We start from the raw sequence: 26,513 nt of genomic DNA, 5'->3' as shown, positions 1-26,513 counted from the left end.
AGATTATTATTTTTATTATTAAAAAACGAAGGTATGGATTATTTATCATTTTTCAAAGAGAAATACATTTCAACTCTTGGGTAGATTTGATTATTCACTCTTTCACAAAAATGCTATTTTCTCAGTTTCATTTTAATATATATTTCTTTATATATATATATTTACTCCGTACGTGTGATGTCACCGTTCTTCTCCCAAACGGCTTAACCGATTTACGTGCGGTTTTCATAGAAGAATAGATCTTTGCGCTGTGCGTGTTCGCAGATATTAAAATCTTCAATCGAATATGTAAAAAATAAGTTAGGGGGATAAATGTTTTATTCATCGATCTACCAGGGTTTGCATTCGAGGAGAATGCATTTGCAAAAAAATGGAAAAATTTTTGTGTAAAAAAAAAGTTTGTGTTTGAATGTTTACAAACAGCATTTGTTTTTTGTGGATCCCAATCAGATTCTTTTCTTAAATCCTACCCATTTATTTGTTTTTATTGGACTTTTGGTAACACTAAAATAATATTAAATTCAATACACTTTTAAAAATCGTATTCCTACATAAGTACACCCCATTGTTGGTGAGACGACCGGAGTTTGACGTTTGCAAAAATAATTCCATATTTGAACAAATATTTATTTTAAGTTTTGGAATTCAACCATAAACAAGTACCTAGGTACATTCTTGCATTCAAAATAAATAATTTTTAGTTTCGGAATTCAATCACAAACAAGTACCTAGGTACTTACTTATCAATGAAAAGTATTTTACCAACGTTCGGGCAGGACAACGTTTGTCGGGTCCGCTAGTATAAATATAACAGAGACACGCCAATCGAAGGTAAACATCTTTAGTGTGTAAAAAAATAATCGTTCTAGTATGTTCATCAATTTCTTACGTAGTTTTCATACTTTATTTGCCAAAATGAGAATTTCAGAGATAGACAAAGTTTTTGCGTGATTATTTAATAGGTAACATCTATAAATAGCATAAGTTATTAGGTACCTACTGACTATACCGTACTGTTGATTGCTGCATTTCTGGGTTTTTGTATATTTGTATTTTCGAAATTGACAACTGACAAGCCGACTATTGTGTTTAAATAAAAATGAGTACCACCATGTCCCTAAAATGAATGCCAAACAAATAATGCAGTTCACAATATTGTTTTCAAGAGAAATATATTTAATATCATCAAATTCTTGTTCTCTACTTCTTTTCCACATCCGCTCTTAAGTGGAGCATGTGGACATCACCAGTTGCCTCCAGGAAACCCTATCGCCAGCCAGCATTTCGCCTCTTCTTCGGACAATCCAGCGCCCCATTAATATTAGGTTCGACTTTATTCGGCCCCGCCGAATAAAGTTAAAAGATCGTCATCGATGGCCTTTCAGGACGGCGTGAGCCTGCAGGTTTAAAGAAGAGGCAAACTGGGCTTAGGTTCTCCGGAGGCACGCACAGCACGTGTTCAAGCCAGTTCCACCACCGCATCCTCAAGACGCTCGTTATAGGAGGCTGCTGCGTCCGTTCTCGGACTTCAATGTTAGTTATAAAATCAAACCACCTTATACCTAATATTCTTCTCAAGCACTTACTCTCAAAACTCAGAAGTTTGGTGTTTTGAGCTTTAGTAAGTATTCACACCCATATAGGAGAACTGGCATTATACAAGAGTTGAATAATCGGCATTTTGTTTTGACCGAGTATAGACTAGAGTTCCAGACAACACGCATCATGTTAAAAGTTGCTCCAGCAATTCCTAGGCGGATTGCGAGCTCTTTGTGCATGCTTTCATTCTCAGTTGTGTGAACTCCCAAATATTTAAAGCTATCAATTTTCTCGATCCTCTGTCCATTATTAAACAGAGACTGATCAGGGTCAGGACGGGATTTGTTGGACATAATCTGAGTCTGAGACTCAAGCGGTCAGTTGACTTATCGCAAACCAAAAACCTATAACAACTCTCTTTTCATTGGTTGAACTAGTTACGTCATGCAAGGCAGTTCGTTTTTTATAAAAAATCATTTTGATTATTTTTTGTCATGTATTTTCAAAAAACTTCGCCATACAATTTTATGTTCTAATTTTAACTAAACTTCCTTATTTTAAGCTGCATAACCAACAAGAAAATTTCTTAATTAAGATTCACATATTATGCATCTTTCATATTTCTTATTGTCCCTCAAAATGCCCCTAAAACCCGTTTTTTCAAAAAGAATTTTGATGATGGCAAATTATCAAGACTTGTTTGATTGATTTTATTGCATGACTAGATTTTAAAATCCTTGACATATCATTTTTAAAAATTCACTTGATCTGAGAAAAGCGAACAAAACACAAAAAACTGTTTTTATCTAAACGGTCTTATTTTACTTAGGCCACTTTGAAAAATCAGTCTTCAATTAGCATTTGATACGGTGGCTTATGCAACGTTAGATGCGAACGAAAGAAATGAAAAGTATGATATTTCAGACTTGTTTTTGGTAAAATCAAAATGTATTTAAAAAACATGTATCACGTGCCGTTGTGTTGATAATAATATCTGTCTGCAAAATTTACCAGAAGTAAGTGTTCGTCAACTTTTTTAAAGATTTGTATTTTATTAAATATGTGGTATTGGTAAGTGAGTTTTTTATTCAAGTTACATGACTATTTAAATGAAATAATTAAACCTTGTTTTGTCATAAATATTTTTATCTTTGTGATGAAATTTAAAAAAATATTTTTTGTAACTGACGTAAGTTGAGAGTTGACGTAAGAAATTGCCATTTGGCAATAAGCCCGCCAATGTACAAATAACATTATGTACAAAAAGTTAAATAAATAAGTTTTAAAAAAAAAATGTTGAAACATGTTGTTTCAACTCCCCTCGGTTGCGGGGGCGAACCGTGTATAAAAGCGATTATGCGCAGCTTACCATTATATTTGACTGACAATAATAATGTTTTACTGTTACTTTATTTGCAGAAAACAAATAAATAATTACTATTTATTTTAAATCATTTCCAACGTTTGTATTTTTATCCTTATATAAATATTAATATTAATAAAGCGCGCGCAGCGCCTGCGGTGAGTCAAGAAACTAGCCGATTATTCCAGCTTATTTTTTCATACAAATAAGTATAGTGTATTTTGAATGTTTTAACCCCAGTGCGGGTTTTTTCTGCGAGATTAAACTTGCAGATTACACAAATTATTAGAAGATTCTTGATTTGGAAAACAGTAAAACAGTATTTCAAACATTGTTTCTTAAGGGCTATTTTTCTTTGAGATTGTACTTTTGACATAAGACGATAATTACTTTCATGCGTCATTTTGCAGGACATATGCGCTCGACGCGGCCGTTTTTAGCACTATTCATTTCTAAAACAATTGAGCCAGTTGACATTTCAATTGAATACCTAATATCGACTGAATTCATAGTGCTATTTTTTATTTATTTTTAAATGAGTTTTGTATTAAGGGAATGGATAATGTATCAAGAAGTTACGTCGCTTAAGTTGATTTCATGGATGAGAGTTGTTGTATCACACAGAACCACAGAAAAATATCAATTTGTAGTATATACTACTTAATTATATTATGTACCTTCTATGTAGGTACAAATAAACGATATTTTTTTATAGCTTACCTGTAAATAAAATCACCCTTCGCCACTGCGCTCGATTGTCAATATTACGTAATAAACAAAAAAAAATGTTTTTCGGAATGCCAAATAATTATGTCCGAAAGATCAAATGTGAGACCACAAGTATTGAAATATACAAGCTGGCAGAAGAGGAAACATTTTTAAGGAGAATACGTCTTCAAGATGCAGCTTCATCATACGGGGTGTTTTAATATTAAGGGTATATCCGCATGTCTCATATTACGGCAGCCTCCGTGGTGTAGCGGTTTGACACTTTACTCACGCACAGAAGGTTCCGGGTCCGATTCCCGGTGAGAACACAAAAATTGAAATGTGATTTTTCTCAAGCCTAGTTGTTCTGTAATGTAATTCACCACTGTAATTGGGCCTCCTGGCCTGTTGCGGTGCAAAAAAATGAAATAAAAAAGTAATAAAAAATGATAAAATGGGGATAATAGGAAAAAATATTTATTTTTATTTTTTTTATTTGGAAACAATGCTACATTAAATATTTTAACATGACAATAAATATATTTGTGAGTATAAATTAATTGAACGGTGTTTATAAATAATTAACAATTGAATAAATAAATAAATAAATTAGTTAACATTGATTTGTAGACAAATTTGAATAAATAAATAACTCTACTACAATATAAATAATACTTGGGTCCTTATAATTAACAAAAAAAAATCAGTTATAGAAAGAATACAAAAGGGTAGAAAAACTTATACAAAAAATAAATTAATGTGATTAATTTCAAACGGCTTAGTGAAATATAATTAATCAATAAGCAGTGCAAAAATACTTTAAAATTATAAATTAAGGAACTCTAAAAATACAAAAAAAAACATAAAAAACAGTTTTTTTTTAAATTGACTGGAAAAATACAATAGTTGAAGGGCATATAAAATTAATCAAAAGAATGCCCTAAGAAAATAAAATCAATAGTAAAACGATTGATAAATAAACCTTAATTTGTGTAATTAATGTAGAATAAAGAATAAAGGAAACAATAATAATAATAATAATAATAATAATAGACATTCACAATAATAATAAAAGGCATTGTAAAAGTTATTCTTAAAGTACCAATAAGAACTTCATCCATTGAATTTTTTAAAGCTTTTCATGTGCCTGAGATATGCCTAATACATGCTAAAATTATCCTGCTAGATAGATTCGGAGATGGACATCGTCAGATTCCCTTCTCAGGGACATGAATATATAACCAGGACAAGAAGGACATCATTGTTAATATTTCTCCCGATAAAACAACATTTGATTAAAGATCTACGGATTATTTATTTGCCAAACTGGCTTCCCCAGTAAATTAAGTAAGCAGACGACAAAAATATTTTAAAAATAGAAATGAAAATATGACTGAATAAAATGAGCATAAAATAAATTAATGTGACTTGTGAACAATCTAAAGTAACTCAGTCCTCCTTACAACAAGTTTTCTAGAGAGGAGGACTCTTATATTAATTTTGCATACAATTTTTTCACACATAAGATAAGTACATATAGTCTTATATAAATAATAATAAACATTTTTTTGCAGAAAGCAAAATAGGGGACTACAATACAACGCTTTTTAAATAAAGTTTTTATACTACATACATCTTATGTTAAAAGTTGATATAAGTTAAAACAGAAATCCTTCAAGGGGGTTTTAACATACATATTGATTAAACAAAGATTAGATAAAAACATTAAACAATCTCAACGCAAGATCTGGTGTAAATGAACGAAATAAAAAACAATTAAAATGTCCATGTTCGTAATTTACGGCTTGCTTTTAATTACTACCTTTTCAGTTTACCATTTTAATTAAGAATTTAAATAATTTGTGCAAAGTCGTTTTGCGTTAAAAATAATTGCTTATATTAACTTATACAAAACAGTCGAAAGTGTATCCGTATTTGAAAGTTATCTTGAAATTCATGGCGATTCACTTTACTAAAACAAACAAAATAAAATCGTCTGGATTCTAGACCAAAGCGGCACCAATTAATATCAAATTATGATCCGCATTTCAAGCTTCAAAAAACGCGCCTGAAACCAACAGAAATTAAAGTTATTAGGTGCCTTTTTTTCTACTAGTTAGTTTTAAGGTTAATGCTCTTAATTAATAATTAGGTTTGTTTTTGCTCATGCAGCAAAAAACGTAATATATAACCACTTTCCGACTTTTCTATGTCTACCGGTTTCGAGACGTACCCGTCTCTTCGTCAGGGCACCAATTGAACCAACATGCAAAACCGAACATAGACATAGAAAGGTCGGTAAGTAGTTCGGTAGTCAGATGGCAGAAGGGACCATCTGTAATTTTCAAAAATGTTCAGGAGAGCTGAAATACGTCACAATTTCAAGACTTGAATCCACAAACTAAAATATTTTAGTGTTGCTTTTCAACAATAAATTACCATTCTAAATGATGCTGATTTTTCAATTTTTTTTCTCCGTGTGTTTGCTGAAATATTCATTAAAACTTTTGAAAACTAAAACATAGACAAAAATACAGATGGTCCCTTCTGCCATCTGACTACCGAGTTATATTATAATATTTAATCACATTTGGTAAAATGTTTGATGCTTAATGTTAGTTAATGCTTTAAATATGAATAGTAAATAATATTGTTTTTCCCCAACACTTTTTGAAGTGAATTTAATGCTCAAAACTTTCACCATAAATAAATAATACTATATTATTCGGACGACTGAATCATATATATGCGATAGGATACAAATATACAATGTGCTTAATAAGTTACTAAATCTAAAAAATACAAAAATAAGGTACATATTTATTTCAAAACAGTTTTTTAGGCGTAGATAACAACTAGCGTTTTGTTTGTTCGACACGTATTTACGATAAATAAATAATTAAATATTTTTAAATATTGCATTGATATAAAGATGAAGACATGGCACTGAAGATTAAAAAAGTTTATTATATTAATTTAAAAAATTCAGAAGTAATTGACCGTTTGGAAGATTAAAATGTCAGAAAATCAAGGAAAGTGGAAAACAACAGTTTGTTTTACTCGCAATTATAAATAAATGCTTTGGAAAACAATCCAATGAAATCCGAAAAAAAAACTTATATTAAATTTGATGTTAATAAAAACTGTGCTTTAATAAACACCGTGTTTTCGTGAATTATTATAATAATATTACATTATTTATTTTATAAATAGATTAAACAATGGTTATTAGTTCTCTAACAGATAAAATAATTCGCTAGTTATAATTTAATTGAGATGTTTGAAAATACTTTGATATTCAAATTGAATTGAGTTTTTTGCGACGTTTTTATCGTCAAAAATACCACGCCATAATTTAATATTTGTTTGTAATTTTTTTATGTTACGCTTGATGTACTGAATAATTAGAATCATTTTCCAAATCTGGTATCGACTGTGGATGAACGGGTATAACTCTCGAGTTCTTTCTTTCCATGGCTATTTTGTGGGCGTTGTATGCTCTGCCCGCCGCCCAATCTTTACCATATCCCGTGTTTCCTCCCTGGGAGTATCCCGAATAACTTCCCCCATACCCTCCGTAGTCTGCGGAGATTTCCCCGCCAGAGTAAGCAGTGTGGTGGCCATGAGAAGGCATGTTCATCTTGCAGACCTTCAAGGAAGAGAGCAGGGTGGGCAGGAAGAGGGCGGCCAGGACGAGAATCTTCTTGATAAACAGGACAGAAATTAGAATCGGGATGAGAAGAACTTTGATTTTCATCGTTGCCAGAAGAGACAAAAGCGGGAACAGAATTGACAGCTTCTTCTTCTTTCCTCTTGAGTGGGCTCCTTTGCCGTAGTCGAGGCCGTCAGATCTGCTAGACTCTGCAAAAAAAATAATTATCAGTAACCCGGTAGTGGTGGGGTGTGGTGTGACATACCCAGAAAAAAAGTTTTTGCAACTCAGTGGGGAATAGACGGATTGAAATTTTTTTTATCTATACCTATTAGCTAACCCGCGCTCAGCCACCGTACGGACCGGGCGTGAAATATAGTTCATCTCCAACCGTAGCTTATAATCTTATAATGAATTTGAAAATAAGTTGTTATATGTTAGAAAACAATGAGTTAATGTTTATAAGTCGTTAGTGTGTAGTAGTGTATTCATGTTTTAGACAAACAGTGGAAAAAAGAAGACTATTATTTAATAGCATTGTTTTATACTTTATTCTTAACAAAATATGTAACAAATAGTGAACAAAGGAAACTTTAAAAAAATAGTGCGCCTGTAACCTTAAAATCATAAAATTTTATGTCTATCCATTAAAACCGTTTAAGAATGCATCAACTTTTGACGCGAAAGTACATAAATTTTGCTATTTGGAACACTACACCCAACAACAGTGCTACTATAAGTGAACTGACATTTATTAATAATTTCAAAAATCTGCCTTCATATAACATACAAAATGATAAATCAAACCGCTCATACACGCGTTTGTGTAATATTCATGTAAACAAATAAATTGAACAGGAATGTTGCGTCTCATAAAACGAAATACTACGGACCAAAATGGACACCAAGTCGTTGGAACAATAGGCATAATCCCCCAGTAACTACACACGTGCGTTTCCAGAAATTATCAAACAGCCAATGGGCCACATGGCGACGCCGATGGTATCTACCTACTGTCTACAAAAGCTTCTCTTCGGACACCTATCTCCTTTTGGTTATATTTAGTTATAAAGGTGCTAAACTTGCTTTGTTTCTTTGTTGTTCTCAATGTGTGTTATTTTCTAAATGTTACTATTATTTATGTCCCGAATTGAGTTGTTGTATTTCGTGGAAATGTAATTCAACATATAATACTTGCAAAATACCTTGTGTTATATGATTTAAAAATAATAATAATAATAAAAAACGAGCACTAAATAAATAGTCCAGATCTTGTCTTGACGTCTCTTATGTTTGTCAATGCTTCCTTTCTTATTTTATTAATGTTTTAAACTTTTATTTTATTCTTTTATTTAAACCCTATCAATTGTATACATGAACAATGTACGTTAATAAATAAATTACAAAGAAAAGAAACACTCCTTAAAAATTGATGGGTTGTGACATTGGAGGTTTTTAAAACAAGGTTAAAAAAATTCAAAGTAATAATATTTTTATGCAAGTTTCTTGAAACGTGGCATTTAGTTATGGGGTTTCTTAAACCCCGCCCCACATGCCGTAACATTTTTTCAGGTCACTACCGCCGAGTTAATTGGAACAACAGGTGAATTCACGGATCGTTAAGGCAGTCGTAAAAAAACCTATTTGAATATATACAGACGGGAGGAAGATCACATTTAAAAATATCTAATTACCTTCGAGTTTAATGGAATGTTTTAAATATAATAATAATAGAAACAGATTAGCAATAAAATCAATTGATTGATTTGTTGACCTGTCAACATAGGTACGAAGTGATTTTTTAAAAAATTAGTTTTATTTATTATTTAAAGAAATTTACGAACAAAGTCCATTTAAAACACATAATTAAAAAAAAAAGACTAATACCCGTATGCAGAGACAAAACTTAAGGTGAGGAAAGAAACTTCAAATGCAGAGAATAACCAGAAGGTGAAGACAATAGAATGTACTTTCCTCACCCTAAGGTTTGTCTCTGCATACGGGCATAACTGTACTGTAAAATTAAAATTAGAAGCAAAAAATAAAAGAAAAAGCAATGACAAAGAACTTGGTAATTTGGGCCTTGTTTAATCGGCCCTCCGGCCCTCGTTTTATTGGACCTACAGGCGTCAGTTGATCGGCCCTTCGGCCTTGGTTGATTAGGATCTCGAGCAACTTAACATATCGCCCCTTTGTCCCATAGTTTTCATAGGCCCGAAGGCTTTGGGTCTATGGAATAACTTATATATCGGCAATATTCATAAATTTTAATGTTCATTTGTTTTATGGGTAACTAATAAAGCGTTTTTAAAACTTACCATACTTCTTAAAAATACAAACAAAACATCATAACTTACTTAAGATAAATATTTTTAAGAGGGTTTCAAAAGTAGGTATAAACTTTTTATAGTCAACTTTTCATACATTCATTCACACACATTCATATACACACACATAAATACAAACGTCACACACATTCAATTTTATAAACTCTCTTCTTACGAATTATGAATTATTAGATTAACAGGGGATCTATTTTAATTGGCTCTAGCTTTGTCAATATATTTCTACATATTTTTTTATGTAATAGCTGTAAAAATCCCGAATAAATAAAATAAATAAATAAATCAGTGTCCGAGATCCTAATGAAACAAGGCCCTAAGTGCAGATTAACTGAGGCCCGCAGGGCCAATGAAACGAGGTCCGGAGGGCCGATCACATGAGACCCGAAGGGTAGAAATTACACCCTAGTAATTTACTAGTCTTATTATTTTTTTATTATTTATGCTTTAAAGTTAGTTCATAACATCTTAAGAACTAATATTTAATTATATTACAATTTTTTATTAAAATTTCTCAGTAACATATTTTTTCAAATTAATTTTAAGTATTTCGATTTTTTCTATCTTCGTTATTTCTTCAGGTAACTCATTGTACAGCTTCAATCCCTTGTACAATGAGTATTAATAATCCGTTTTTATCCTCATTGGTAATCTTATCTTTTTTTTACCCCTTGTTTCATATGTGTGAAATTGTTTGTTTAATTTTATTATTGTTTGTATTTATATTTTTTCATCCCCTTATTTATTGTATGCATAAAAATTGCCACATTATATTTAGTTTGCTGCTTTACTGTGAGCAAGCGAATTTTTTTGTGCATTCTTTCTACATTAGAATAGATATTTCTTTTGAGTATAATCTTCATCGCCTTATTTTAAAGAATTTGATGACCGAGAAACAGAATAATACTATTTCAGTCAGTCAGGGAATAGTCAGAATATCAAAAAAAACACCATGGAATTTAAAGAGGCAGATTAAATCTGCATTAAATCGGCGTTTCAGAAGACTCGATAGAGGAAAAAAGGGTAAGGATTTTTTAAAAATAAATTTATTCCAAACACACTCAATGCGATTTATAAGAATGACATAACGTGAAGGACAGCGTAATTTTACGGGGGCTCCTGTAAAATTTCGGTTATTATTAATAATTAATTATTTTAAAAATTAAAAATGGGACGAACTAACGAGCAATAAAGCGTTTTGAGAGTAATAGGTTGTCAACATCGGATGTAACTCTATTAACGAAGCCAAAAACTTTAAGCGATTTGTTTACGACATAGTCAATGTATTCGTTTTTTGTTAATAAAAAAACTCTCGTTAAGTAAGGCCGTGCTATTTATTTTGATGGATTATAACTTGTTATGATTCGCGGAGGTACAAAATGTGATTGATAAATATTTTGGCAACGACAAAGGTGTATTTCAAGACGTTAATTAGAATGACTGAGTGATATTTGTAGTCGGATGGTAGCTTTCATATGTGGTCGGATATTTCAAGTAATTAATACGAAGTCAGTGCGATTGAATGATTTATTAAGTTATCAACACTTAAGTGCCCAGGCCCGGTCACAGTGACCACACGATGGTTGCAAATTATTTTTTTTACTATGTTAGAGGTGTGTGATTATGTGTATTATTTTTGTGCTTGTTGCTTTATCTACTGGAAGACTAAACATATGTTTATACTATTCAAAAAATTGTGGTAAATAAATTAGTTTGAATAAATATTTCATGAATAACAATGGTTTTAATCTTATACTTTTGTTTTTAGTAGGTATACAGACACATTAGTAATGATTATTTTAATATGCCATTTATTTACCTTCAAATGAATATTCATTTAGTTTTCTCAGAAAACGCAATTAATATGTAGTATTGTTTGTCCGAATTATCAATTTGCTGATGTCTTTATCATTAACTATTCGTATTTCCCACCGTTTCTATTTATTAAAATAAATAGTTTCTGACGTGTTCATATTTAAATTTTTTGCAGAATGTGGAACTCTAGGCATTTACAGGGCTTATGACGTGTCATTGGCTGGTTTAAGTGGCCACATTTTTAAAAGAACAACATGACAAAAAAACTTAACTTCTTAGCTCCATATAATATCGATGTAATATTTAGTAATCGCTGTTAAAAAAATTAGGATAGAATTGTGAATTTTATATTTGAAGCACTAACTTTGTGGTTATTCATAATAATAAAATAAATAAATAACAACAACCTTGTTTTTTCTTACATATTTCTTTATCTACCGACTGTACTAGACAATCTAGTTTTAAAGATCGTATCTATCTCACATTGCGCTTCCTATTCTCACAAGCCAAAAATACTTGATTTATTAGCTCCATGCGTAGCATAATATTGAGTAAACATTGATAAAATAAAATAGAATAGAATTTATTAGTTGAGTATACCTTGATAAAGAATTTCGTGTAGCTTTGAAACCAGTCGGTGGATTTTTTGTTGTTGTTAAAAACCAAGTTGTTTTTATTTATTTTATTAGATATAATTCATTGGTTTAGTATATTATACCTTGATAAAGAAGCTTGTGTAGATTTAAAACCAATCGGTAGAAAAAAAAAGTGGTTTAAAAAGTTGGTTTATATTTAATTTATTTTAATGAATAACCACAAAGTCAGTGCTCCAAATATAGAAAAAATATTTAATAAGCTCATTTGAAATTCGCGAGTCGTGTCGGGGACTACACCTAAGTAAAAATATTGCTAAATTTGGACTAAGCTCTTTTTTGTTTATTATTATTATAGTTGGATAATTTATATAGCGCCATTTTTGTGAAAATCACCCCAAGGCCTCAGTTTAAAAAATAGTCCCCGCTGCTCTCTTTCCCGACTGAACTTACGGTCTTTGGGGAATTAATAATATTATTAGGTTGGTAACTTTGGACACCGGGTTGATAACGATTTACCAAAATCTACCGATTTATTTTTCAGTTTCTATCGATTTTGGCAACTGCGCAATTAGTTTTTTACAAACTGGTAAAATACATTTTGTAGTGATCTGCGAATTTATGAGAATCTTCATCATCATCGTCATTCCCATTCAACACCCAATGGTGCATGGAGCACTGCATTGGTATGCCAACCGCAGCGTATTTTGATAACTTTTGTTACATGAAGGTAAGATGATCAGTTCTCTTCAGGTAAAATCCCGGGACTAAGAAATGATACTATTTTTAATTTTTTTTTGCACCACCACACATCACAGAACACACAGGCTTGAGAAAAATCACATTTTAATATTTGTATTCTCACCGGGAATCGAACCCGGAACCTTTCGTGTGTGAGTCAAGCATCTTGACCACTACAACACGGAGGCTGTCAATCACTCCTTAGACGTAACTACAAAGTTATGTCGTAACTTTTGCTGACAACTGTCATTCTAATCAAGCTTTATTTTAAGGACTATAATTTATGTTAAATCATGGCATTATCATACAAAGGTGCTGAAATATAAATAAAAAAGTAATCTCATTTTGTCAATGAACTGAAAAAACAAAAACAAGGTTATACAAACCCGTTACTATCTTGACACTGACGTGTGAAGCGAGGTACTCATGCAAACGGAGAACCATTTTTATAACAGGCCTCATCAAACTTAAATATTGCCGACAGTTGATGCTCCCAATAATATCATTTACGATAGTAGTTATCGAACATTTTGGCTATATCATAAATAATCAAATAACCGTGATTCGCAAGTTATTTGACCCGATTTTTTATCGGCTAAGGATCATTGATATATTATAGGTGTGGACTAGATGCGGCACTAAGCACCCGTCTTGCGTTGCATTCAACTGAGGCTTCTGAACTTAGCTTAACAACCATATTAAACTATTAGAAACTGTTCAAAAATGTATCTAAAAAATGATGCTTCACAAAAATCGCACTTTTCCGTCTTACCAATTGTTCCAAGAAGCTAAACTTTTAGATATAAGACAAATATATTGTTTTCAATGTTTAAAGTATATATTCAAGAAGCAAAATGTATTTACAAGTAGTTCAAATAGATCAAGTCAAAGAATCGTGTACTAGAAATACCACATAGTAAAACGAGGCTAACACAGAGACATGCATATTTTACCGGCCCAAGATGTTTAAATTTTTTTTAATGATAATATTTTATTGATCCCAAACTTTTGAAATTTTCCTTATTTTAAAAAACACGCACTATCCTGGATTCAAACTAAAGATATTAACTCTTTTTTCAATGATTAATTTTGTTTCCCTTTTTTAAACTAAGGAATATTTTTTTAATTTTATATTTCCTTTTCTGATTACTATAAAATCAAAAAGTACCTTACAATCTTTTACAGAATATTTTCTTCTCTCTTTCTTATATTACACAAAAATATTATACCTGTCAATTTATTTTTGAAGCAAAAATTCATAAACATTTCTTGTATACCCAAGAACAGGCCATGCCTTCGTAGGATTTTTTGTTTACTATTTTTCCTATTAATTTGTATTTCATTGCTATGTAATAATCCTTTTTTTATACTCTCTTTTTGTTTTACCTCTTGTGTATATTGTAAGAAAAAATATATTTTTAAAAAGTGGGAATGTGAAGATGCGTAAAGCTTGACTTACGGATTTGAATTCACAGTAAACTGGCATAGACAGCAAAGGCGAATCGTCTAAATAATCGTTTATGCACAGCTTACCATTATATTTGATTTTACACTTTTTAAAAATTTATAATTTATATACATATAAGGGCGGGAATTGAACCTAAAGGTGATTTCTTTCTACCTACCCAAACCGTTCAGTATGAGAAAATTACATATCTTAACAGAATCTTATAATTTTATACAATTTAAAGCAAAAAATAACAAAAAATTTACATCATACTACGAAGAGAGAAGAAGAGAAGTGATAGGATGGAAATAAGAAGGAGAAAGGAACAACTCAATAATTTAGAAAGTGAAATTTCAATCCTGATTTAGATGTCAATAAATAAGGGGTGTCTCTAACATTAGTGGGTAAATTATTCCACAATTTTACAATTCCTGTTTCTCTATAATTTGATTTATACTATAAATTATTATTTATTATTTCACTCATATCTTATACTCACACACCCACACAACGAAATCTATCCTCAGATCCTCTCTTACACATACACATTCAAACATACATTAAAAAATCATATACCTACCTGAAAAATATTTTTACTATGAATTATAACTGTTTTCGACTCATTATTTTATAAATATTTTTCTGATAATCAATGATTAACCATCGTTAGTTTTTTTCATTTCATTTCTTCAATAATTTAATGAGATTTAAATTAAAGAGTATAAAATAAATAGTAGTTTTTAAAAATTTAATAAATAAATCTGTCCAAGTGCCCAGTGAAAAAAAGATTTGAGCGGAGTTTGAAACCTCAGTAAAGGGAATTCAGATATGCGTATAATCTTACTTATTAAAAAAAACATGTTTTCGTAATGCGCGCACGTCAACTGAATTCTTCAAAAATACCTGTTTTATTCTTAACCTCGGATATTTAGTGATACCTAGGCGTTAACAGGGCTTAATACCCTTCACTGGCTGGTATAAATGGCCACTTTACGCACTGTTTAGCATTCACCATTCTGCCTGAAATTTTTTGAACTGCTGTTTTGTTACAAATAATTCCGTTTTTGCTACCATTCGTGTTTGTAATAGTTACAAGGAAGAATGACAATATCCAATAGGCGCTCTCCATATAATTTGTCAAATTCACGGTGAAAAGGGTAGTAAAAGAAGCAGGATTAAATTCAATTAAAATCGCGATGTCCGAAATTAAAAACCTGAAAATTTTTAACTCGTTTATTGACAAAAAAACATTGGTGTTTTGTTCGAGCGAAATCGATAGGAAGACCCACGATTTTTCAAGACTGTGGATGGAGTACATTAAATGTTGATTTTGTTTTGTCCCTGGGGATTTAATTCCGACCCCGTAAATAAAAAATTTACTAACTCAAAATATTGCTGATTAAACCAACTGGTCCAAGGAGATGTTAAAAAAATTACATAATGCTTTTAGGCGTTGTTTCTACGTAGCTGAAATAATACAGTAAAATAAATCTCACCTGCATCATTAGGATTTCAGATCTTTTATATCACAAAAGTCCACAGATGGAGAAATACGGATGTTTAAATATGAGCAGAGTAGTGAATGTCACACTGCGTGTAAAATGGCAACTAAAATCGGCCAATAACGAGTCATTAGCACAGTAAATACCCAACTTTCATACTCTCTTCTCAGAAAAAAAACTCCTGTCTGATGTAATAAATTTAGATCTTAATAACTATCTTGGAAGTATAATTCAGCCTTGTCTACAAACATATGAGCATACTAAAAATATTGTCTATTTAAGAAATTCTCCAGCTGATTATATCTGTACCTTAAAAGACAGACCACGGGAGTCACATTGAACGAAATGTTCAGTAAACAAGATTTTGTGTTTGTGCAATTTCCAAAATATGACAAATTTTAAACCAAATGAGATTTTTTCAATCTAGAAAGAATTTTTTTCAATCTAAAATAATGATCATTTCGACATAAAAAGTACGTATTAAAATAGCGTATCTGGGACGGGACTACTGATGTTTTTTGTATTAAAATAAATTGGATTTCAGATTTTTATTTAATCTTAAAAAACATTTTTACGATGAAAATAAACCTCGGTGTTTTTTTTTATTTTTTAATAATGAATATATTTTCATAAATGGTAAATGTTTTTTTATTCTAATACAAATCTACTTTTATACCTCTAGTAAAAGTTATAGCTGTAACTGTCTAAAAAAAGACTAGCTCGTGTGCTTGGAAATTGACTTACACTGTTTTAGTTGTTTATTTATTTGAATTTTTAAAATTTTAAATATTCAAGTACGTGGGAAAAAAAACTAATGACTCATAAAAAGAAAAACAGAATATAAAAATACATTAATACTAATGTAAATAGAATGCATTTTTTATTCGGGTTCTTCCTCTTTCCTCTTTTTTCCTTTTTCCAATTGAGTAATAGTTTTGATTTATGGTAATTTATAAACAAATACGTTAAGTTCTATTTTTATATATCTTTAGCTTTTTAATCTTTATTTTCTAATGAATATGTTATGTAACTTGAATTATAAAAAAAAAAACTATAATTTTATTTGTTGGTTGGAAGAAATTGCCATTTGGCAATAAGCCCGCCAATGTACGAATAACATTATGTACAAAAAGTTAAATAAATAAATAAAAATATCTTAAAATTTTATTTGATATATTAGTTTTAACAGTTTTTAATTCATTGTGGAGATTATTGTAATTTTTTATATCTTTGAAGACAAAACTATTTGATCATGACTTGTGTGGAATTTAGGGATTTTAATAATATTTTGGTACCTGAGTGACTTATTCATGTCAAATTATTTTATTTTTTCTACTTTATAAATTTATAGTGAAATTAAATTAAAAATAGTGTCTGCTGTATAAACAATAAATATTTTTGATAGATTTTCCTTACCGAATGTTGAGGGTGTTATTTCAATTACTTTAATAATTAATCTTTGTACCATTTTAATAGGATTTAATATATTGGCATGTGCACCACCCTATCCAACAATACCATATTGTAACGAAGATTGTACAATTGAGTGACAAGATGTTTATTCATTTATAAATTAGCTTATTTCAATAATTTCTGCATTTTAACTTCAAAACGGCAAAAAGTGGACCGCCGTGTTTTATCATCTACGGTACAGATTATATTTTCGGAATGATGAAATTAAATATTCAGTACTATTAATATGTCAATAAATAGATAATAAATTATGTTTATGTTGTCAAATGAATAGGGTTAATTTGATAATGCGTTTGCAATCTCGTATTTTATAAATTCTTCAGTTAAAAAAAACAGTCAATGCGTAAGTGAAAGGCATCATAGGTTTCTATAAACAGTTATCTTTGCCTCCGTCTTTTATTGAATTAATTATTATAAATTAAAAATCAATTGGTATCTTGTTTTACCTCCAATTCGGCCATAAAATAATACCCGGTAATAAAATGCTTGCCTGGAATTTAACAAGTTGTTTTTAGACCCACGTCGCTTCTATTTTACTTTGATTTAACTAGATCATTATTTTAAAAGTGCGACAAGAAATTTATCACGTTGTCTATTTTTCATTCGATGATTTAACCATCCGTGAACAGACATTTTCCATTATTATAAAAATAAAAACCTTGTCATTAGTGTTACGCATTTATTATATTAAAAAAACACAACGACAGTTTCAGAAAAACACTCCTACTATAGACATGAGAGTTTTGTATAACACTTAAGTATTTATTTTTGTATGGTAATTCATCATGAAGTGTTACGAAGCGACTGCCGATTCAATAAATAAGATATTTTTAGATTTTTTATGATCGACTGATTAATAAAAAAATAGTTGTTAATTGATATTATCGGATGCGTAGTTTAGTGGTCAAGTCGCTTGAATCACACACGTAAGGTTTCGGGTTCGATTCCCGGTGAGAGCACACAAAAATAAATTATGTTTTTCTGAAGCCTGGGTAATTCACCACAGTAATTGGGCCTCCAGGCCTGTTGTAATGCAAAAAATAAATAATAAGTAAATTTGTCAGTTTAAACAACCTGATAATTTTTATTTTATTTCTACGTATCTATTTTTTTAAATAAATATTTTTACGGGCACAGTTTATTTAAACATAGTATTAATAATAAAAGACAATTATATACCGTAACACAAACTAGAATCTAGAATTAAAAATAATTCAGGACACGATTTTCATTATCTTTTCATTATACCCGAAATAAGTATTTATTACATCTGCCAATATGTAGCACTAACTATGCACAACACTCTTTTCTCTATCGTTCTTGCTCTAACTAAAGTGCCTTATTTTCATCTATAGATATATTTTACATGCCCCTTAATTTATATAAAAATATATTAAGACTCCTTATTTCTGGCTGCGATACGATCCCACTTACTATTTAATGATGCTCACACTTACGCACACCTGAACACTTACTCCTACACAAATACACATAAACACACCCTTTTGTTGTAACACAATTTAATAATTTGTATCATTCTTATTTAGAAACTTTGCTGGTCTGTCTTTAGACTGTATTTTTTTAAATGTTACCATATCATTGTCTACTGTTTGTTTCTTTAAAATAAATAAATAAATAAATAATAAATAACTAAATATCCTATAATTTTTCAACATGAGGTGTTCACAGATGTTCTACTGTGATCGTAAATACGATAAACAACCATGGTGAGAATTTTTTAACACGTCGCTTATTAGCTCGTCGATAGTTATTTGAGATAGAGCTACTGCACTTGTATATAACATACACATTTAAATAGTCTCCCACCAGTCTGACAATGTCAGTCACGCCGAAACCCGGTTTTTATATAAATAAAAGAGGAATAAAACTATGCACGTGTTTTTATTATTACAACTTACCGTTAAGTTTAAATACGGTCGTTTACGAATTAATTACTCAAAATGTCCATTCTCGACACCATAAAACATTAGTGATTAATTGAATCATATTTTCTTTATTAAAAAGCAGATTACACGAATTATATTCACAACTTGTGCGTTATATTTTCTTTTATGTTCTTTGTCAAAGGCTTTTCAACAACCAACACGAATAACTAAAATGATGTCGTTAACTTCGACCTAATCTGAATTCCCAAAGTGATTAAACGGTTGTCGTGATAAATGTGGTTTTGAGTGTAAAAATGAGGCATGAACGAATTAGATCATAAAACACGGAGACCTAGAAATTGAAAAAAAAAACAGAAAATATCAACGAAAATGATACAGCCATTGACATATTAATGCACGTAGAGATGCCCTGAGCCCTCCCCACTATTAAACTGCAAATTAAAAAAATATGTGCATCTTATTTTTTGTCTTGTACACCATTTTGTGAAAATTACCTAAATTATATTCTTATGGTATTTGTAATAATAAATATATTGTGTAAAGTTTCCGCAAACCAAGTTTTGTAAAATTTCCATTGAAAATAAACGTAAAAGTTGTATTTTTTAATAAAAAATTATAAAAGCGCCATATATTAATAAATAGTTTAATATTTTCGTAAATAATCACCTTAAATTTTGTATATTACCATTTACTTTACTGAAATGTCTATGTCTACCGGTTTCGAGACGTACCTGTGTCTTAGTTGTTGCACAAAAACATAATAAAACATGATATGCATTTTAATAAGCCACCCTTACATGCACTGATCAGGTTATGAAAATACTTTATGTTGTGGGAATAGTTGAAAAAAGAGATAGGGGATGAAAGGAAGAGCGTTAGTTTCATAGGTAGCGTGACCATTATAATGGAACATCGTACAATTGACTATATTGAAAGGTTGTTTGATTATTGATCAAATGAAAATTATTTTTTAAAGCTTTTTTAATGTGTAGTATTTCCATATAATTTACTTTCAACTCTTTATTATATGTTTGTAAGATTTTAACTCCTGTATTTTTTGTTATTGTGAAGACACCTTACATGTTCTTTAACACCTGTGCAACTGTGTGACCAATATTCATTTACATTTCTTGTAATATTATAAGTTTTGTATGATTAGTTATTATATGTTATGTATAATTTTTATGTGACAACATTTACAATAACAATATTATGTGGAAGCCTCTAATTGGACTTTATGATATGTATTTATGGTATAATTGATTCTTATAAATGTATAAATGTCTGTTGGCTTTCCAATGAAATAAAATAAAATAAAATAAAACACGAATATAAAAATTTCTTGTTGTTGAAACCGGTAGACATATAAAAGTTGGTAAGTGGTCATATATAAATATTGAATAACATTAAGTCAAATGTTTCACCACAAAGGTTATGCTTTGAATATAAATAGTAATTATTTTGCCTCAAACTGCATAAGATTCTCCAATACCTACCTCTTGAAATTCAGGCTTTGCCAAATTTAAAAAAAAAGTTTTTGTTGAGTTCAGGCTGTTTGAAAATAGTTACTTTAAAGTCGAAGAATATTTGCGGGACAAAACAGCTTGGCATTGGATTCGTGTTTATTAATTTTAGTTTGTTGATTGTAATTTGTTCGTTTGTTGAGTTTAATTTAGTAATTGGTGAATTGTATTAAAAAGTTGCAATTTGCTGAATTTTATAAGCGACTCAATGAATCCTATGTAAAGAATATACTAAACAAAATAAAAAAAAACTGAACGTCAAGATAATCAATTGAAAAAAAAAATTATAAACTTTTTTTATGCTAATTTGTGCATGTTGTGTTCACATATAATTTATGAATAATATCCCAACATAACATATTGTGATTATTAAACCTGCATCGTATGAACTTTTTATTGTTTGTGAAACATAATAAATAAAATAAAAAAATAAAAGTAGATCAATAAGAAGTTAAGTTAACTTATTTCTAAATCGGGACTTTTAAAAAAATGTTACTTAAATCACGACGTGCTCAAAGATTCGTTCTGAACTGTTAAATTTTGATTCACGATTATTTTGTTTAGTGCCAGAAACAAATATTTGCTTTAATAGTATCTAATCTATATTCCAGTGGCGAACTGTGATTTTATTTACCGGTAAGCTATGAAAAATATAATTTATTTGTACCTACATAGTAGGGACATAATAAAATGTAAGTTATATATGCATACTTTAAATTGCTATTGTTTCTGTGGTTATGTTTGATACAATAACTTTCATCTTTGAAATCAACGCAAACGACGTAATTTCGTGATATATAATATAATTTAGCTTTATTATCCATTAATTCAACCCATAACTGATATAAAAGTTCATCAAAAATAACACAATGAATTCAGTTAGAATTGGGTATTCTCATTATGATTGAAATGTCAACTGGCCGATTTGTTCTAGAAATGAATAATGCCAAAAACGGCCGCGTCAAGCGCCACATATTATGATGCGAGTCATAATATTTCAAAAGTATCATCTAAAGAAAAATAATCTTAAAGAAATAATGTTGAAAACACTGTTTTCTAAATCGAGAATCTTCAAAGAATTTGTGTAATCTGCATGTTTACTCTGGGAGAAAAATCCCACAACTGGGTTTCAGATGTTCAAAATATAGTACCTACATTTATTTGTATGAAGAAATAAGCTGGAGTAAATCGGCTAGTTCCTCGGCTCATTGCTGGAGCTGGGCGCACTTTATTATTATTTTGAGAAAAATACAAAGGTGGCAATGATTCATTAGAAATAGTAAGTAGATAGTAAAATCTAATGATAGGCTGCGCATAATCGCTTCTATACACGGTTCGCCCCTGATATATACATTGCACATAAATCTTTTTGTAACTGTTTTAACTAGAAACGTGTTGTGATAATTGTTTATCGAATGATTGACATAATTGGAAATGAATGAGAATGAACTTCTGTTCTGGTTTCCGAGGCTAGAACTATGTAGACAGACTTAATTTTGTTTTGAATTATTATATCTATGGGCGGGGAAACAATCACTGAAGTCAACTTTAAAAAAAAGACATTTGATCATCTTGTAGTATGCAACTATGTTCACCCGTGTTCCAAAACACGTGAGTCAAATAACGCAATGAAGGATAATATTATCAATGTACTTGAAGTACCATCGTCACAGGAACATGGCATTCAATGTTCCTATCCGCCGATTGCGAAATAATAATGTTCTGTTCCTTGATCAGTACAGCACAAACTATAGGCTAAGGCTTTTTGTTAGCTACTCTTAGTAAGGCATTTTGTGCTTTCATTAATACCATACAATATGTTTTTAAAACCATAAAATAAATAAAAAATATTTCTAATAACATATAGATGTGTGTTATGTAGAAGGCAAATAATAATTATAAATGTAGCAGTGTCTCAGTAAAATATTTTTTAAATTTAAAAAAAATAATATTCCATACACAAAATATTCAACGGAAGAAGTCTGACAAGAAACAATAAAAGTGTACGTGAACAAGGAGAGCCATAGATAATAAGGATTTGTTAGTGTTGCCACTTTCTCATTCGTCTTTGTAATTGAATTAAATGTAGATATGCAGAAAGCAGCCAGCCATAGAAAAGTGAAGCTGAGATAATGGCACTTTTGTGAAAAGGGTGAATAATCGAATCAACACAACAGTTGGAATGTTTTTGACTTTAACAAATGATAAACAATGAATACACTAGCATTTTTTACATGACAAACAAGAATCTAACTATGTATTTGACCAGTTTTAATGATTTTTTGAGTACGGTAAGATTTTTCTAGTGCTGTGGGTGTTTTCTGCAAATTGAGAAATGCCGTTTTTGTCATCGACACCATTTTTAGAAGGTGGTTAAAACAGTTTTTTTGTATGACAGCAGTCTGGCTGTTTTAAGCAAAACATAGAATTGACCTTACTGCACCCGATAACATCAATATTTATTTTTTTCAAAATTGTAGACTGGCTGCTTTCTGCATAACTATTTATTTATTTATTTGACACTTTATATACATATACAAAAAATATACATATAAGGGCGGGCATATTGCCTTAAGGCAATTTCTTCCTACCTACCCAAACCGTTCAGTTTGAGAAAATTATAAATACATGGACATATTGAATCTTTCAATTTTATACAAAAATTAAAAGCAAAGATTAACAAAAATAAATACATGTAAAAATAAAAAAAATAACACTATACTATGAAGAGAGGAAACGGGATAACTACGTTCAATTGTAGGAGGATTTTCAAGAATAGCATTATGACAAAGCAATCGAGTTGCTCAATCGACTAGTGGGTGACAAAACGTCACATCTTTCTAGCATAAGGCTCCTAATCGACTCACGACCTATTTGCCGGAACCGATCGCACTCGTAAGTCGACGAATAGCTGTCTGTGATATTTCCTTATTGTTACAAAGAAGCATATAAATCACTAATTATGAGTGTTTAGGGCACACTCGACATATAAAATTAAGTCCACGATACTAAATTATTGCAGGCACTGAAACATCCGAAATGCACAATCGAGTCTCGACGAAATCATTTCCATAGAAAATGGTGAGAGTTTCAGCGATTAATAGGCCCTTTTATCCATCTTAATCAATGTGATTCTTGAAATGGACACTTGTGGTTTAACCTAGATGTCTACTTTAAAAAATGCGTTGTTTGATAATGACCTTTGATACTAATGACAATTTTCTGAATGGAATGTCCATTATTCAGATTTCTATCAATTTTCCACTATTTGAGGTAACAATCATTCTTAGTAAACGTTTTCATAGATAAATACCGTGGGTATATGACAGTATTGTCATCATTTCATTGGTCCGCATAGCTTTGATATCAAACCTACTTTGGGTTGTTACTATTCTAATTATTTTAACAATATTTTGAGTTTGTCCAAATTTTTGTAGACAAGGACTGGATTCAACTCCCTGGGGAGCTGTTTATATTAACTTGATTATTAATTAATTGAAGGAATATAGATGTTCAAATATAGGCAGAATGGTGAATGTTACACAGTGTGTAAAGTGGCCACTTAAACCAGCCATTGACAGGTCATAAGCCCTGTAGATGCCTATACTTCTATATTACCTTCTCTTAATGTTAATATAAACAGCTCCCCAGGGAGTTGAATCCAGTCCTTGTCTACAAAAATTTGGACAAACTCAAAATGTTGTTGATAAATTACCTGGTCCATGAAGAAGTATAGAAATTGAAAAAATAATATTTTCAGGCGTTGCCTAGTATGTAGGTGAAATAATTCAATTAAATGAATCTCACCAGCATAAATAAAGGTTTCAGCTCTTTAACTTCACAAACATTAACAGATGAAAGAATTGAAGGAATATAGATGTTCAAATATAGGCAGAATGGTGAATGTTACACAGTGTGTAAAGTGGCCACTTAAACCAGCCATTGACAGGTCATAAACCCTGTAGATGCTTATACTTCTATATTACCTTCTCTTAAATGTTCATCATCGCTGTTGTAATATGTTAACTAATTATTTGATCCAAATGCGAAGTCAAAACAACTTTTGGCGATTTTTGTCTTCTCTAAGTGGATATATCTAATATATCTGAATGGAGAAGGCGAAACAAACTTAGGTTTAATGTTTCCAAGTGTTTGGTCACGTCCTTCACTAGGGTCCAAAAAACTCTTTTTTTCGCTACAAAATGAATGACCAGAATCTGATACGAACATCGAATGTTAAGGATCTGGGCGTGGATTTGTAAGCACCCTGACATTTCATGAACACATAGAGACAATCAGTGATAATGCATTGAAGATGTTAGGACTTGTTCTGCGTACTGCCAGGGTTTTCGAAAATACCCGCGTTCTGAGAACTCTTTACAACTCCTTGGTGCGAAGTAGACTCGAGAGTGGCTCGATGATTTAGGGGCCACATGAACTGAAGTACTCTCTTATGATAGAGAAAATCCAAAAGAAGTTTTTGAGATATCTCTACATGAGAGAGTGCGGGTATTATCCTTGGCTCTACCCGACCGAGTTTCTCCAGGGTATGCTTGACTACAACAGTTTAAAGACTAGAAGGAATGTGTATTTGACTACACATTTTTATCGATTGTTGCGCGGTATGATCGATAATTCTGAGACTATGATGAGCATTGGTTTGTATGTTCCTGATAATTACCTAAGATAGCGTCAGCATAGCTTGTTTCATATTCCGATATTCAGGACCAACCTGCCTATGGTTATGCCTGTTGGAAGGACTACCGCTATGCTGAACAACATCGCTCTGGATATTGATCTGTTCCATGTATCCGAAGGGGTTTTCCGGAGCAGGATTCTCCTACTACTTTTACATGAATCTCTTTCATGTATTTTTTTTTCTTTTTTACTATATGTACGTATTGAATATATGTTTGTAATGAATATATTATATTTAAAATAAATTAATTGAATTGAATTAAATAATTCAGCTAATGATTTTTCTAAATGTTATTAAATATTTGTAAATAACCGCTTACCGACTTTTCTATGTCTACCGGTTTCGAGACGTACCCGTCTCTTCGTCAGGACACCAATTAAACCAACATGCAAACCAACATGCAAAACCCACTATACACCTTCACCATAGTTGTTGCACAAAAATATAAAACCAACACGACACGTTTTAGTAAGCACACGCACTGATTACGACAAACATGTACTTTCGTACAAATTCGCAAATCACCTAATCAATTTAAATCATGTATTATAAAAATACATATTGTGTCGTATTGTGAAAAAATAAATAAATAATGTTCAGATTTATTTCAACAGAGAGGGAAAATATTTTTGAGAAGGGAATATTGAAGTCTAGGCATTTACAGGGCCTATGACCTGTCATTGGCTGGTTTAAGGGGCCACTTTACACACTGTGTAACATTTTCCCTCCCTGTTGAAATTAATTTAAATATGAATTACTCCCTAGGGAGGAAATCCATCATGTCTGCAAGCATTTGGACATACTCAAACATTGTTGAACTAACTACCTGGTAAAAGAAGAAGTAAAAAAAATGGAAAATTGTTTTCAGGCGTTGCCTAGTAGGTGATTTGGTTCAGCCGGATAAATCTCACCCACGTGATAAAGGTTTCAGCTCTTTTACTTTACAAAAGTCAACAGATGGAAGAGTTGAGGAAATGTGGATGTTCAAACATGGGTATCGAACATCCCATTTCCAAGACAAACAAAAACGTTTTTTTCCGAATACCTTAGCCTTGTACATGACACGTAAGGCTACTAAATACAGGGGTCCAAATATATATTTAAAAAATATAAAAAAACATGGGTAGAATGGTGGATGTTACAAAGTGTGTAAAGTGGCCACTTAAATCAGCCAATGACAGGTCATAAGCCCTGTAAATGCCTAGACTT

General features: G+C 30.9%; 1 protein-coding gene across 1 annotated transcript in view; it reads right to left on the bottom strand.

Annotated features, from left to right (window-relative positions):
* Nucleotides 1-6,075: 6,075 nt before the first annotated feature.
* Osi1 (Osiris 1) overlaps nucleotides 6,076-26,513 on the bottom strand; it is a 63,970-nt gene continuing 43,532 nt past the window's right edge. The window contains exon 3 of the mRNA XM_088237570.1: nucleotides 6,076-7,471. Within this exon, the coding sequence (XP_088093696.1) occupies nucleotides 6,993-7,471 (479 nt within the window). The 3' untranslated portion in view covers nucleotides 6,076-6,992. The remainder of the gene's footprint in view (nucleotides 7,472-26,513) is intronic.

This window comes from Micrasema longulum, unplaced genomic scaffold (assembly GCF_059751315.1).
Source record: "Micrasema longulum isolate JH-2025_06_02 unplaced genomic scaffold, ASM5975131v1 h1tg001739l, whole genome shotgun sequence".
Taxonomy (NCBI): domain Eukaryota; kingdom Metazoa; phylum Arthropoda; class Insecta; order Trichoptera; family Brachycentridae; genus Micrasema; species Micrasema longulum.
This window is presented reverse-complemented; position numbering and strand designations above follow the sequence as displayed.